Source organism: Chiloscyllium punctatum, chromosome 32, assembly GCF_047496795.1.
Source record: "Chiloscyllium punctatum isolate Juve2018m chromosome 32, sChiPun1.3, whole genome shotgun sequence".
NCBI lineage: Eukaryota > Metazoa > Chordata > Chondrichthyes > Orectolobiformes > Hemiscylliidae > Chiloscyllium > Chiloscyllium punctatum.
The window spans coordinates 18,361,683-18,378,368 of NC_092770.1; the positions used below are offsets into that span (position 1 = coordinate 18,361,683).

A 16,686-nucleotide genomic window follows, 5' to 3' on the forward strand; every position below is an offset into this window, starting at 1 on the left:
AAAGAATGGGCACACACATCGTCCTCTTCCAACACTTGGGATCTTTAAGTCTTACTGGAAGTGAAGAAGTGAAGATACTCTCTAACTGTTTAACCTGAATGAGGACACAAGCTCAGAGGACTTTATAAACCAGGTACAACTCTGCAACGAAACCCAAAAGAACTGCAGATGCTGAAAATCAGAAACAAAAGCAGAAACTGCTGGAAAAGTTCAGCAGGTCTGGCAGCATCTGTGAAGAGAAAATAGAGTTCAGGCTCAAATGTTAACTCTGATTTCACTCCGCAGATGCTGCCAGACCTGATGACTCTGCACTGGATTGACATTCTAAACTGATCCTCCTCCTTTGAGATTGTATCAACAAATCTCACTCAGGCGCAGTTCAGCTTATTGCTTGCCTCTAGTAGTAAACGTGCATCATAAATTCTCAAGCCACAGTGGTTGAGGTGGCACAGCAGTTAGCACTGCTACCTCATAGTGCCAGGGACCCGGGTTCAATCCCAGCCTTGGGTAACTGTGTAGAATTTGCCCATTCTCCCCATGTCTATGTGAGTGTGCTCTGGTTTCCTCCCACAGTCCAACGATATGCAGGTTAGGTGAATTGGTCATGCTTATAGTGTCCAGGAATGTGTTGGTTATAGAGTCATAGAGATGTACAGCATGGAAACAGACCCTTCAGTCCAATCCATGCTGACCAGATATCCCAACCCAATCTAGACCCACCTGCCAGCACCCGGCCCATAACCCTCCAAACCCTTCCTATTCATATACCCATCCAAATGCCTCTTAAATGCTGCAATTGTACCAGCCTCCACCACTTCCTCTGGCAGCTCATTCCATACACGTACCACCCTCTGCGTGAAAAAGTTGCCCCTTAGGTCTCTTTTATATCTTTCCCCTCTCACCCTAAACCTATGCCCTCTAGTTCTGGACTCCCCCAACCCAGGGAAAAGACTTTGTCTATTTAGGTGCATTAGTCAGGGGTAAATATTAAATAATAGGGTAGGGGAATGGGTCTGGGTGAGTTGCTCTTTGGAGGGTCAGTGTAGACTTGTTGGGCCAAATGGTCTGTTTCCACATTGTAGGGATTCTATGATCTGTGTTGACATTATAGTTTTACTACCTGTGTAACAGCAAGAACATCCAAACTGACCCTGATACTGGCAAATGACTTTTCTTACCAGAGGATTTTAATGCAGGGGTGGAGGTGGCTTACTGCAATTTTATAGAGCCCTGCTGAGCCTAGACTTGGAGTAATGTGTGCAGTTTTGGTCATTTTACCTACTTCACATAAAGGGAGTGCAATGAACATTTGTCAACTAACTCCTGGGACAGAGGGATTGTCTTTTGAGGAGATATTCAGGAAAATAGCTCAGTATTCTCTAGAGTTTCAAAGAATGAAAGGTGATCTCATTTGAATACAAAATGCTTTACAGGGTAGATACAGGAAGGACATTTCCCTGGCTTGAGGGGGTGGGAGTAGGGGGACACAACCTCAGAATAAAGGGTTTATGACTCTTTATGATTGGCATGAGGTGGAATTCCTTCACTTAGAGGATAGTGAACCTTTGGAATTCTCTATTAAAGGGCTATGGAGTTATTCAGTATGTCCGAGCCCTGGACAGGTAGATTGCTACATATTGAAAACATCAAGGGATAGCATGGACTGGTTGGACCGAAGGCTCTGTTTCTGTGCTGTCTGATTCTATGACTCTATACTGGGATAGTGCAGGGAAATGGTGTTGAAGGAGAAGGTCAGCAATGATCTCATCAGCAGGGCTGAATGGCCTCACCCAGCTACAATTTCTTACATTCTAATGATATGATAGACCACAGAGATATCACCCCCAGACTGGTTGTACACCAAGATTGTTAGATTGATTACATCATGCCAAGGTCACTAGATTAGTTACCATGCCTATGTGGACCTACATTAGCATCACTTCAAAGTTATGCCAAGCTAGAGGCTTGCTCAAAGCAGCATCAGGACATTGTGACTATGAAGCTTCAAGTTCTTTGTTCATTCTGTGTCACTTGAATCAACTCAAGCAAAGACAAGATGGACTCTATTTGTACACAATTGTATATTTTAATCAGTTTCACCATGATTCTAATTCATAACTTTTAACACTCAGCATTCAGGGCTTTTTATTATGTTTGATATTTCCCCTCAAAGATCTTTAAAGAGAGACACCAAAATCACAAGATTTTTGGTGACTGAGGTCTCCCTTGAAAGTAAACCTGTTTGTTGTCTATTTCTGTTAGAGATGTCTCGATCACCAACTGGATTATACCAAACATCACCAATCGCTGACATGTAATTTGACAAAATTGTTTGCAAATTTAAATATTTTACATTAAGTGTCTTCCCTCACATTCACCCCTCTCATCAGCATCTGGGTGTAACTATTGATCAAACCCTACAGAATATGGCTTTTCAAATAGTGCAGCTGCGACGTTTACACTGTGAAAATGGTTCATCTCTTGGGTATTCAAAACGCCCTCTCCACCAGCTGTAAAACTCAAGTCAGGAACATGATACAGACTCCTCATTCGATAGATGGGTCGAGCCAGAACAACAGTCAAGAAGTTCAACAACAGCCAGGACAGAAACAGTACATTTGACCAGTGTGCCCCGACCTATACACTGGCCATCTAGTTTGTTTCAAACGCCAATAATATGCAATTGGTTACATCATCCTGACATTACTAGATTGATTACAATGAAGAAACAGAGTCATTTAATAACGTGGTGATTGGCCCTTTAGCCCATCTTGTCTATGCCATTCATCAAACATCCATTTATTCCATTCACCTTCAAGCTCTTGGCCCATAGTTTTGCATGCTTAGGCCTTTCAAGCATTCATATAAATAGGTGTTAAATGTTTTGAGGGAACTGTCTTTACAATGCTTTTAGGCAGTGAGTTACAAATACGCACAACCCTCTGGGTTACAAAGGTTTCTCCCCAGATCCCCTGAAAACCTCCTGTTCCAACATGAAACCCTCATGTTCTCTGGTTATTGACCCGTCTACTAAGGGGAAAGGTTTCTCCTTATCAATCCCCCTCAGAATATTGTACACTTCAATCAGATCCCTCCCTCAGCATTCTCTGCTCTAAGGAAAACAACCCCAATGTATCTTGTCTCTCTTCATAGCTAAATCACTCCAGCCCAAGCAACATCCGAGTGAAGTTCTTCTGCACCCTCTCCAGGGTAATCACATCCCTCCGATAGTGTGGTGCCCAGGCCTGCACACACGACTCCAGCTGTGGCCTGAGTGATGTTATGTACAGCTCCATCAGAATCTCCTATGGCATGTCACTAGACACAGGCTTCCAGTCGCAAAAATATTCCTCAACCATTAGCTTCTGCTTCTGCCATCAGGCCAATTTTCAGTCCAATTTGCCAAGCTGATCTGGATCCCATAGGCTTTTATATTCTTATCCAGTGTGTCAAAGGCCTCACTGAAGTCCATGGAGATTACATCAACACACCACCCTCATCTACACATCTTGTCATCTCCTTCAAAAATGCAATCAAATTTGTTGGATATGATCTCCCCTTCACAATGGCATGCTTTGATTATCCTTGATAAATCCTTGCCTCTCCAAATGGAGATTAATTCTGTTCCCCAGAATGTTTCCAATGATTTCTCTTTTGTTAATGTTAAACTCTCTGGCCTTTAGTTTCCTTGTTTATCCCTACTTTAGGTGACCTCTAGCAGCCTTCCTTTCTCCAGAAAGGATTTCAAAATGAATGTCAAAACTTCTGCAATCTCCTCTGTTGCCTATGACAGCAGCCTTGGATACATCTCGTCTGGTCCTGGGGAGTTTTCTATTTTCAAGTCTGCTAGAACTATGTGTTCAGGAATGTAGTTCCCTGAAAGCTGCATCACAGGTCGACAGGGTGGTAAGGAAGGTGTTTGGCATGCTTGCCTTCGTTACTGAATCCGTTAAGTATAGGAGTTGGGACGTCATGTTGAGGTTGTACAGGATGTTGGTGAGGCCATTTTTGAAGAACTGTGTACTGTTCTGATTGCCCAGCTACAGGAAGGATCTTATTAAACTGGAAAGGGTAAGGACAAGATTTACAAGGACGTTACTGGGACTGGAGGGTTTTTGAGTTATAAGGAGAGGCTGGATAGGCTGAGACCTTTTTTCACTGGTGCGTAGAAGGTTGGGGAGTGACCTTATAGAGGTTTATAAAATCATGAGGGGTATAGATAAGGTAAATAGCAAAGGTCGTTTCCCTAGGATAGGCAAGTTCAAAACTTTAGGGCGTAATTTTAAGGTGAGAGAAGAAAGATTTAAAAGAGACCTGAGCAGCAACTTTTTCACGCAGAGGGTAGTTTGTATGTGGAATGAACTGCCAAAGGAAGTAGTAAATGCAGGTACATTTACAACATTTGAAAGACATTTGGACAGGTACATGAATAGGAAAGGTTTAGGGGGATATGGGCCAAATGCAGACAAATGGGACTGGTTTAGTTTGGGAAACCTGATTAACATGGATGAGTTGGTCTGGGGTCTGTTTCCATGCTGTATGACTCTATGACACTATTCATACCTCCTCTGCTTTAATGTTAATTTATTCAAACATGCTACAGTTCCCCTCCCTGATTTCTACACCTTCTATACATTGTCCTTTTTTATGGTGAAAACTGATACAAGTACTCATTTAAAACCTCAGACCTCTGATGCATCGGGGAAGGTGGTACATAATGGAAATGTCACTGGATTGATAATCTCGTGTCTCAGGCAATTTGGATTCAAATGGGTTCATGTCCCACTATTACAGCCAGTACATTTTGAATTCAATTTATAAATCTAGAATTTAAATCTAGCCTCAGTAATGGTGACTATTGTCAATTATTGCAAAAACAAGACACATCTGTTTCACTAATGTCTTTTAGGGAAAGAAATCTGTTCCCCTTACCTGGTCTGGCCCATATATGACCCTGGGAGAAATGTGGTTGACTTTTACCTGCCTTCTGTAAGTATGCCCACATCCCATGAATGCCTCAAAAGAAAGGCTAAATATATTTGTTTCAGGTCTCCATGAGAACATTTTATCGAGACTTGGTCCCCTTTCTTTCCCTGAATTACGTTTGAAAGCTATGTCCAGCACACATTCAGGAGATACATTTTAAATCCCAGCCACTCTTTGTGGAATATTGTTTTTCCTCATGTCACTTTTAGTTCTTTTATTGATCACCTTAAATAAGTGTCCTTTGTTTCTCCATCCTACCACCACTGACACAATTTCTCCGCATCCAACCTGTCCAGACCCCTCATGGTTTTTAACATTTCAATCAAATCTCCGTCTCAATCTTCTCTTCTCTGAGGACATCTTCAGTATAGAGATACATGGGAACAGTGATGGGCTCGGAACACGTCAATTCCAAATTCTCCTCCAAGTTGTACCTTATCCTGACTTCGAAATATACTTAAGGTATCAATGTATTTCCAACATCACTGGATCAAAATCTTGGAACTCCTGATTTGGTGACATTGTAGGATCAGCTTCGTCATGTCCACTCTAGTCACTTACTTGGAATTACTTGGAAGATACATCACGGAAACAGGCCATTCAGCCCAACCAATCCATGCTTCAATCAATCCTCCTCCCATCTTCCCTGATCTAAATCTATAATTATAACTCTAGTCCTTTCTCCCTCATCTGCTTGTCTGGCTTCCTCTAAATGCAGTTATACCCCTTGATTCAACCACTTTCTGTCGTAACAAATTCCACATCCCAATCATTCTCCAGTAAAAATGTTTCTTCTGAATTCCTTATTGGATTTCTTGGGTACCTTTTGATATTGATGGCCTCTAGTTATCATTTCTGTTTTCTCACAAGTGGAAGCATTGAGCTGGCTTTTACAGGATGCTATGTTCTCCATACCTCTAGGGCTAAAATGTTGACAGGAATAGCTGGGTACAGTATTACCTGAAGTCCTGGATGGAGAACCTGTCCTTCAGCAGCTATCAGCCAGTCAGAAGTGCTGTAAACCCACCAGCCCCACCATGGGCCATTGCTGGGATTATGGGTGGTCCTTTCACCCAGGAGAGTCCAAATAAGTCAGGGGTCCCAGCAGGGGAGGGTGAGGGTTGTATGTAGTGAGGAGGAAGGGGCTTTGTTCAAGTGACTGAGTTGGGGATGGATAATCTTTGCTGGAGGATCTCTAATGGGACCAAGGAGTTTGCAACAAACTATATAAGGCATTTGTCAACCATAGCTGCAATACCGGGAACATTTTGGGTCCCTTATCAAATGAAAGATATACTGGCCATGGAGACAGTCCAGAGAAGGTTCACTAGTTTGCTATCAAGAATGGAGACAGATAGTTATGAGGAGAGGTTAAGTGGGTTGGGCCTGCACTCATTGGAATTCAGAACAAGAGGAGACTTTATTGAAACATACAAGATTCTTGGAAGACTTGACAGGTCAAAAAGGTTGTCTCCCCTTGTGGGAGAGTCTAGCACCAGAATAAAGGGTTGTATATTAAGACAGAGATGAGGAGAAATTTCTTCTCTCTGAGGGTACCACCGGATAAAGGAGTGTCGCTCCGAAAGTTAGAGTGCTTCCAATTAAACCTATTGGACTATAACCTGGTGTCGTGTGATTTTTAACTTAGAACCTAAACTGGTAGCAAATTTGGGCAACAGCACATTGTACTGTAGACAGAGTCAGAAACTGCAACTGGGGGATTTCCAAGTGGGGATACACCCCACTGTGTGGACATTTATATTGACGATCAAGCTAAGCAGGTTACAGTGAGAGAAAGATGGCAATGGGATCCATGATCCTGAGAGACAGGTGGGGTAAAGTTAAACTTACCTTTGGGTATGAGTGCTCAACAAATAAATTAATGGGACTCGGATTTGTAGTAACTTATCCGAATGAATTACCAAAGCCAGACTCAATGTCCTCACGCAACTCCTGAACTAAGTACCTGTCAAAATGGGCCAGGCAGTGACTCTGGAGTGGGGGAATCTATTCACTGTCGCACCCTTTTGCATAACAGCCGTTAGTCACCAATGGCACCCACCAAGACTACAGGTAGTTCTTCTTTAACGCAATGATTGTGTTCTTGTGTGACCCCCGCATTTATACAAGAACCGTGCTTTAGAAACGTCATTTAAGGTGTTGGCAATGTAACCATGTTACAGCCAACACACATTTTAAAAGTTTGCACGATAGAAACTTTGTCCCCGATTCATCAAATCATGTTCCAGTAAATTTGTGTTAACGAAACACGCGTTGTAGCAGAACAACCTGGTCAAGGTCAAGACACAGTCAATGACAGAACTCTGCAGGGAAGAAATAAAGAGGACAGGCAAGATGGAAAAAGAGAGCTGGTGGATGGGATCATATGGGATTCCCTGGAAATCTGGAGTAGTGATGGCTCTTGAGAAACAGCACCCTCTTTTAAAGAACGAACAGATGAGTGATTCTAAGGGCAGTGATAAAAGTGAAAGGTGGAAAGGCCCTTATAGACATCAATCTAAGGGATAGGATGTGGCTTAAGGAGTATTGTGGTTAGTGCCATTAGGCAGCAGGGAGGGATTTTACAGCTAATACAGGGGAGAATCAGGAGTATGATTTGAGCAAGTTAAGTATTCAAGTGGGGAGTGGTGGAGGTGGTCTTTGAGGAAGTGGATTCCCTACACCCTCTTCCTTGCTCAACACCAACCTGTGTATCTAACGTTGCTGGGCTTGGTGGTAGGCGGAAGGTCACACACTGGACTTTATGCACTTTGCTCACCACAAACCCCACCTGTAGCCCCACCCCTAGCCTTCAAACTTTGTCAGCAGGGTCGGTTAAAATCAACCCCAACCTCTCCACCAACATGGTTAGGGCAACATCAATAAATGTCACCTTGCCAGGGGTGCCCACACCTTGAGAGGAAATGAAATGCCAATGCAGCTGCCCTCAGCTTATTGATTGCTGTTCATTAGACTTCCTGAGGAAACAATCTAGCTAATCAACTCTCGGAAATAAAAGTGCCCAAAATTGGGTATAATTTCACATCATGCTTCAATCATGAGGGCTGGGGGAATGGGCTTTGGCTGCAGAATGTACTTTTTAAAAATGTATCATGGTGTGTGAGTGTTGTTTGCTGGGCCAAGATTTATCGCCTATTCCCAATTGCCTCGATCCAAGAGGTCTGTAAGGGCCATTCAGGACAGTTAAGAGTCAAACACGTTGCCATGGGCCTAGAATCACATGTAGCCACAACAAATTTCCTTCCCTAAGGGACATTAGTGAAGCAGATGGGTTTTTACAATAATGGTTACATGGTCACCATTAGGCTAGTTTTTAATTCCAGATTGTTTTTTTCCCTATTGGATTCACATTTCACCATCTGCCCTGGGGGATTCAAAGCAATGTCCCCAGAGGATTCCTCTGGATTTCTCGATTACCAGTTCATGGACATTAACATTATGCCACTGCCTCCTCATGAATGATGTTCCGAACTGAAACCCGTCCTCGAATCTCAGCTTTTCTGTTTTTATTAATGAATCACTCGGTAATATTGAACTTGAAGATTGAAAAGAGGGACATGTTGTCAAAACTTTTCATCTTCAGGACAAATGCATGAATGCCAAATTTCAAATGATCACACTAATTTATACTAAATTAGTATAATTTATAATTAGTTTAATTAGTATAAGGGAGTTAATTGGCTGACAAATCAACTCTGATTAGCTGTTGCTTTCTCCACAATAATGCCTCAACCAATCACAGTCAACTTGCCCACCAGTCAGCTTCTTTGTTTTGTGTGCTATAAATGGTCATAATTGTTTGAAATTTGGCATTCTTGTGTTTATCCTGACAAGTGCACAATGAAAATCTTTGACAATATGTCTATCTTTTCAGCAAGTTTTTTTAATGCTTTGAATGAAGAGATAGAGGGTCTTGCAGACGATGCTAAGTTAGAAGATGCAGCATTTTGTGAATAGGAAGTTGGAAAAGAACATGGATAAACTTTAAGGAGTGGACATAGGATTTACATGTAGGCAAATAAAAGGGGTTTCAAGCCCATGTTAAGCAATATTTGCTGACTGCTAAGAGACTTGAAACACAGAGCAGTTATAGCATTTTGAGATACAGGTCCACAAATGACTGAGCAAAAGTACAGTGATCCAACATGGACAGCATAAATCACAGTTCACAGCATGTAATATATCTCCACTAATAAAAATAATACACAAAAGCCAAAGTCATAAATAGAGATTGTTAATTGACCCTACAGAATGATACCTATTCTATTGCTAGCTTTTTAGAAGTTTCAACTTGTAGCAAATTAATTTTAATAAGTATCTTCATTCATTTAGAGGACAGTTTTGAGCAGCATTCTGATTTTACCTCAGGGTATCTCTTCCCAGGATTCCCCCATCTTTGTCACAAGTTTGATAGAAATCTTGTTTCCACATAGAGTTAAATTGTCACCCAAGTTCCATAGGCACAAGCAAAATGAGGAACACTTTAGTGTTTTCAGAACGTAAATTATCAAGATGTAGACTCCCACCCTTACATGAGTAAATGTATCTGTTGTTCACAATCTGCTGAATAGAACTGCTGCTTAAATCTTTGTTATGACCTGAAATGCCATTCTCTGTGGGATCTGGTTGACATGCAGTCACTTATTTCTGTAAAATATTTCCTGTTTTATGTACTTTTTGTATTTAAACTGAGGAGGCCCTCTGTTTCAGCATGTAGTGCCTTCACTTCTGAGTCAGAAACTCCAGGTTTAAATCCCAACCCTGGATTTGATGGCTAAGGAAGACGTATTTATATCTCAGCCACACAGGATCAATTTGACAACCCTTCCGACACATACACACACAAAGCTAGTGAGATCGGGAGAGATTCCTGGACAACTGTGTAATGGATAGAAATTAGAGCCTGCACCATCACAAGTTCTAAGTAACAACATACCTGTAAAAGTGCATGTTGTGACAGCAACTCACACCCGTGGAGGGGTCAGTTGGCTTGAATGACTAGTGTGGATCAGACATATACAGTTTGACCCCTGTTCCAGCTGACGCTGGGTACCATACCTATCTGTGGGTAAAGTCATAGGTTATTAGAGTCAAAGAATTGCTACAGCACGGAAACAGACGCTTTGGTCCAATTCACCCATGCTGATCAGGTATCCAAAATTAATCTAGTTCCATTTGCCAGCATTTGGCCCATATTTCTCTAAACCCTTCCTATTCATATACCCGTCCACATGCCTTTTAAACGCTGTTATTGTACCGGCCTCCACCAATTTCTCTGGCAGCTCGTTCCATATACCCACCGTTGTCTGCATGAAAAAGGCCCTTTAGAAATCTTTCCCTCTCACCTTAAACTTAGACCGTCTTGTTTTGGACTCCACCACCCCAGGGAAAAGACATTGTCTATTTACCCTATCCATGCTCCTCATGATGTTATAAACCTCTATAAGGTCATGTAGGACCGACCTTTCAGTAGAAGAGCCGAGGAGAAGGAAATTGCAGTTTCCAAAATCATTTCATTCAAATTATATTTTATTCAAGTTCTTCCTATTATAGAACAAAGAACAAAGAAAGCTTACAGCCCAGAAACAGGCCCTTCGGCCCTCCAAGTCTGAGTCTATCGAAATGTACTGTCTAAACCTGTAGTTCAATTCCTAAACATCTATATCCCTCTGTTCACCACCTTCTCATGCATCTGTCCCAGACGCACCTTAAATGAATCGACCATGCCTGCCTCTACCACCTCTGCTGGCAACGCGTTCCAAGCACCTACCACCCTCTGTGTGAAGTACTTGCTATGTGTATCCCCTTAAACTTTCCACCTCTCACCTTGAAAGCGTGACCTCTCGTTATGGAATCCTTCACCCTGGGAAAATGTTTGTCTCTATCCACCCGGTCTATACCCTTCATGATTTTGTAGATCTCAATCAGGTTCCCCATCAATCTCCTTTTTTCTAATGAAAATAAACCTAACCTACCCAACCTCTCTTCATAGCTAGCACCTTCCATACCAGACAACAGCCTCGTAAATCTTCTCAGCACCCTCTCCATAGCGTCCACATCCTTTTGGTAATGTGGCGACCAGAACTGTACACAGTAATCTAAATGCGGCTGAACCAATGTCTTGTACAATTTTAATATGACTTGCCAGCTCTTATACTCAATACCCTGTCCAATGAAGGCAAGCATTCTATATGCCTTCTTGATCACTCTATCCACCTGTGCAGCAACCTTCAGGGTACAATGGACCTGCACTCCCAAATCTCTCTGCCCATCAACTTTTCCCAAGGCTCTTCCATTCATTGTATAATTCGCTTCAGAATTAGTCTTGCCTAAATGCATCACCTCACATTTGTCTGGATTGAAAACCAACTGCCACTTTTCCACCCAACTCTCCAGTCTACCTATATCTTCCTGTATTCTCTGACAGTCCCTTATGCTTTCTGCTACTCCACCAATCTTCATGTCATCTGCAAACTTGCTGATCAAACCAACAGTGCCCTCTTCCAGATCATTTATGTATATTACAAACAACAGTGGCCCCAGTACTGACCCTGTGGAACACCACTGGTCACCTTTCTCCATTTCGAGAAACTCCCTTCAACTACTACTCTCTGTCTCCTGATGCTCAACCAGTTCTTTGTCCACCTAGCTAGAACACACTGCGCACTATATGACTTCACTTTCTCCATTAGTCTACCACAGGGAACCTTATCAAATGCCTTACTAAAGTCCATGTATGTGGCATCAACAGCCCTTCCTTCATCTATCAACTTGGTCACTTCCTCGAAGAACTCTATTAAGTTGGTAAGGCACGATCTCTCCCGCACAAAACCATGTTGCCTATCACTGATAAGCCCATTCTTTTTTAAATATAAATAGATCCTATCCTTCAGTACCTTCTCAAGCAACTTTCCCACCACTAACATCAGGCTCACTGGTTTGTAGTTACCCGGAATATCCCTACTACCCTTCTTGTACAGGGGGACAACATGAGAAATTCTCCAGTCCTCCGGCACCTCACCTGTGTTTAAGGATGCCACAAAGATATCTGTCAGGGCCCCAGCTATTTCCTCTCTCACCTCGTTCAGACTCTCACCCGTTCGCTCAAGTTCACCACACAGCCTTCCTTCGTTATCCTTTAGTGGACCAATCCTTTCTCTAGTTACCCACTTGCTTCTTATATAAGAATAAAATGCTTTGGGATTTTCCTTAATTCTGCTCACTAAAGCTATTTCATGACCCCTTCTAGCCCACTTGATTACTCATTTAAAACTTGTCCTACTCTTCTGATATTCTTCCAGGGCCCGTTCTGTTCTTAGCTGCCTGGACCTTATGTACGCTTCCCTTTTCCTCTTGGCTAGTCGTACAATTTCTCCTTTTTTACCTCGTACAATTTCTCCTGTCATCCACAGTTCACAAATCTATCCTTCGCCTTTCAACATGACATGCCTATCCTGCACTATCTTTAACCTATCTTTGAAAGCCTCCCACATCTTAAATGTGGACTTCCCTTCAAATAGCTGTGTCCAATCCATATTTCTGAGCTCCTGCCTAATTTTGATATAATTGGCCTTGGCCCAGTTTGGGTACTCTTCCCTTAGGACCACTGTCTTCTTTATCTACGAGTATTCTAAAACTTACAGAATTGTGGTCACTGTTCCCAAAGAAATCCCCAACTGCAACTTCCACCACCTGTCCTGGCTCGTTCCCCAGTACCAGGTCCAAAATGGCCCCTTCCCTCGTCAGGCTATTGACATACTGCTCTAGAAAACTCTCCTGGACCCTTCTTACAAATTCTACTCCATCCAGACCTCTGACGCTAAGTGTATCCCAGTCAATGTTGGGAAAATTAAAATCTCCCATCACCACTACCATATTGCCTCTACATCTTTCTATAATCTGTTTACCTATTTGTCCTTCTACCTCACGTTCACTGTTGGGAGGCCTGTAATACAGCCCCAACAATGTAATTGCACCCTTCTTATTTCTCAGCTCCACCCATAATGCCTCACTACTCAACTTCTCTATAGTGTCCTCCTTTAGCCCAGCCGTGATATCGTCCCTGACCAGCAATGCAACTTCACCCCCTCTTTTACTTCCCTCCCTCTCCTTCTGAAGCGTCTATATCCTGGAACATTTAGTTGCCAACCATCATGCCCTTCCTTCAACCAAGTCTCTTGATTGCAATAACGTCATACTCCCAGGCACCAAACTCTGGTTATTTATTCTGCTACCTTGCAATTTGATTGGTTTTTGCCAAAATAGACTGAATTTGCTGCAGCGGCAGATGCTTCATTTAGATCGAAATTTTTAAATCTGCTTCCATGATCAAATCGCTGCTACAAAAAGAAACAATATAATGGTGACCAGAGAGATAGATGCCTGCCCGTCTTTTCTCCTACCCTTATTTGTGAGGATTGGGCCCTGGGTTTCCAATGAATGGCTCCATGCTGTGGTTTTCCATTGGCTCTTAGAGGATAGCTGACCAGGAAACTCCTCTTCTTGTAGCCCACCATCACAATGTATTGGAAAGATTTTTACAAAGGTTAATCAAGCCATACAGCCACAGCACAAATACATCTCCCTTTACTGACAAGTCCTGGAGTGGGACATGAGTCCAGATTTTCTTGCCCAGAGGTAGTGACACAACCCGTTGCACCACGATATATCCTGTATATCTCTAAAGATTCCGTACTGCGTGCAGCCACAAGTAAAATTCCAGTTAAATGCAAATGCAAAGTTGGTTACTCACTTTGACTGGCCTCTTGTTCCCAATCTTCTCGTTGTTAATTGTGGAAATTGCTGTCGAATTATCTAAATAAAAGTCAGAAAAGCCCATCAGAATGGTTTTAATTCACCATCCCTTGTAAGATTTTGTGATGAAATGTACAAATGGATGTGAGTCAGTTCTGTGAATATTTTTTTCAAAAGCCAGAAAATCAATTTGGAGCAGTGACCTAAGTGTATCAGTTCTAAAAAGGTGTGTGATCACAGTCAAATGCCTGGGAGAACTGCTGTAGTGTCAATGGATAAAGGTCATTAATTTAATTTCAGAACAGATTGTTTTAAGTTTTAGTTGAGAAGACCTTAGCATTCATTTCTGAGTGGAACACTTTTCTCCCAACTGGAGAATCAAGTCAATCCAGGGGAAACAGTCACTTCAGCAGAAGTGGTTTCTGGCCTGATTTAAGCTCCTGGCATCTTGGTTGGGGGTTGTTGAGAGCTTTCCATCCCCAGCTCTTGCTGATGAATTCCCTCCTCTGCAAATCCCAAGCTGGGAACACTTCCTCCGATCACACACCTTTGCAGGTCTCCATCAACAATACTAGGCCTCAGTTGGGTACAATGAAGAGCTGCTAACTTCTGATTGGTCAGAAGCTCTTGGAGGGAGGGACATCTGGCTCCAGGGTCCTCAATTCTGGGAAAGGGCCATGACTGCCCTTTGCTTGACAGGCCTTATAAGAGGCAACTGTGGGCTATTGCTGGCTTTCCAGCTGGTAGATAAGGCCCCACTGCCTCCTTACCTACATAAACACATCTCACAAATTTAAGAATTAGGAGCAGAAGTATTCAGCCCTTCGAGCCTACTCCACCATTCAATAAGACTATGGTCAATCTGTTTGTTCTCTGAATTCCACATTCCCATTTACATCTGATAACTTTTCATTCCCCTTCTGAGACAGAGTTTGAAAGTCACACCACCACTCTGACAGAAAATAAAATTCTTCTGATCTCTGTCTTAAAAAGGCAACAACTAATTTTAGAACAGTGCACTCTAATTCTGGACCGACTCACAAGAGGACACATCCTTTCCATGTCCACTTTGTCAAAACCATTCAGGATCTTGTATACTTCAATCAAGTCAGTCCTCACTCTTCTAAGTACCAATGGAAACAAGCCCAGTCTCTCCAACCTTTCCTCATAAGATAACAATAAGTCACATTGTAATTACAGTCTCCCATCAGCAGTGGTACAGCAATGTCTTTACTGGAAGGAGAGGTCACTGCAGTGTAACATGTTAAAATTAAAAATCCTACAACACCAGGTTATAGTTCAACAAGTTTATTTGGAAGTGCAAGGTTTCAGAACTCTGCTCCTTTGTCAGGTAGCTTGTACTTCCAAATAAACCTGTTGGACCATAACCTGATGTTGTATGATTTTTCACTTTGTCCACCCCAGTCCAACACTGGCACCTCCACAACATGTTTAAATTAGACTGTTTCTGTTACAATCATAGATTGGAGAATTCTCATTGAAAATATAAAAGACAGGTCAGAATTTCTGGCTTGAAAATAGTGACTAAGGTAAGGATCGACTATTCTTGACTCTCTAAACCTGCTTTCCTCTCGGTTATATTTTACCTTGATTTTCTAGATTCAGTTCCCAGGGAGATTGACATATATTTGGACTCCTCTTGTTTTTTTAATCTGCATACTGTATCCCAGCGACAGCATGAGAAAGTACAGTATTAGTTTTCCCTCTATCCAGCTTTCCCTCACACCCATCTGTCTCTCGTTTTCCCTCTCTCTATAGTTTGCAGATTGCTTATTTGACATCCAGCAGAAATTTCCTCCAAGCTACATTATGGGAAAGCTGAAACCTCTTTAGCCCCTGTCACAAACTCCATTCCCTTTCTACCCAACCTGCCCACCCACCAACACACAGCCTCACTGGACACAGCCTAAGGATGAAACCGGACTATTCGCAAACCTTGCTTCATAGAATCCCTACAGTGTGGAAACAGGCCATTCGGCCCAACAAATCCACACCGACTCTCCAAAGAGTAACCCATTCCCCATCCTATTATTTTATATTTATCCCTGAGTAATGCACCTAACCTACACATCCCTGAACATTATGGGCAATTTTGCATGGCCAATTCACCTAACCTGCACATCTTTGGATTGTGGGAGGAAACCGGAGCACCCAAAGGGACACACACAGACATAATTTACCCTGGTCGCATAACTGCAGCATCACTCAGACCATCCATTTTGACAGATTTGTCTTTGTGACTTCTAAGCTTGAATATTCCAGTCTACCCCATGCCAGCCTTGTATTTTACTCTTCGGAAACCTGAGGCCCAAAAAGGTGCTGCCCATGTCCTTACTTGCACCAAGTTCCATTCACCCGTCATGTTGTGATCGCTGACCTACACTGGCTTCCATTTCAACCTGCCCATGATTGTTTTCCAATCCCTTCATAGCCTCGTACATAACCAGATCTGTAATCTCCATCCACCCTACAACCCTCCAAAATTTCCAAATTCCTCCAATTCTGACTTCTTCAGCAATCTCAATTTTATCTGATTAACCATTCGCATTCAGCTACCAAGGCACTAAGCTCTGTACTTACTTTCCTTGAACCTCTCTCCATTACCTGATCTCTCTTTCTTCCTTTAACAAACTTTTTAAAAGTTATCTTTAATACAGGACACTGATAAGATCACATAAGACCATAAGACATAGGAGCAGAAATTAGGCCATTCAGCTTATCGAGTCTGCACCTCCATTCAATCATGGCTGGTAACTTCCTCAACCCCATTCTCCTGCTTTCTCCCCGTAACCCTTGATACTCAAGAACCTATCTATCTCTGTCTTAAATATACTCAATGACCTGGCCTCCACAGCCCTCCGTGGCAATGAATTCCATAGATTCGCCACTCTCTGGCTGAAGAAG

General features: G+C 42.4%; 1 protein-coding gene across 2 annotated transcripts in view; it reads right to left on the minus strand.

Annotated features, from left to right (window-relative positions):
- rfx4 (regulatory factor X, 4) overlaps positions 1-16,686 on the minus strand; it is a 143,868-nt gene that overhangs the window by 91,746 nt on the left and 35,436 nt on the right. For both annotated transcript variants that reach the window (XM_072551793.1, XM_072551792.1), the window contains exon 5: positions 13,760-13,821. In XM_072551793.1, the coding sequence (XP_072407894.1) occupies positions 13,760-13,821 (62 nt within the window). The remainder of the gene's footprint in view (positions 1-13,759; positions 13,822-16,686) is intronic.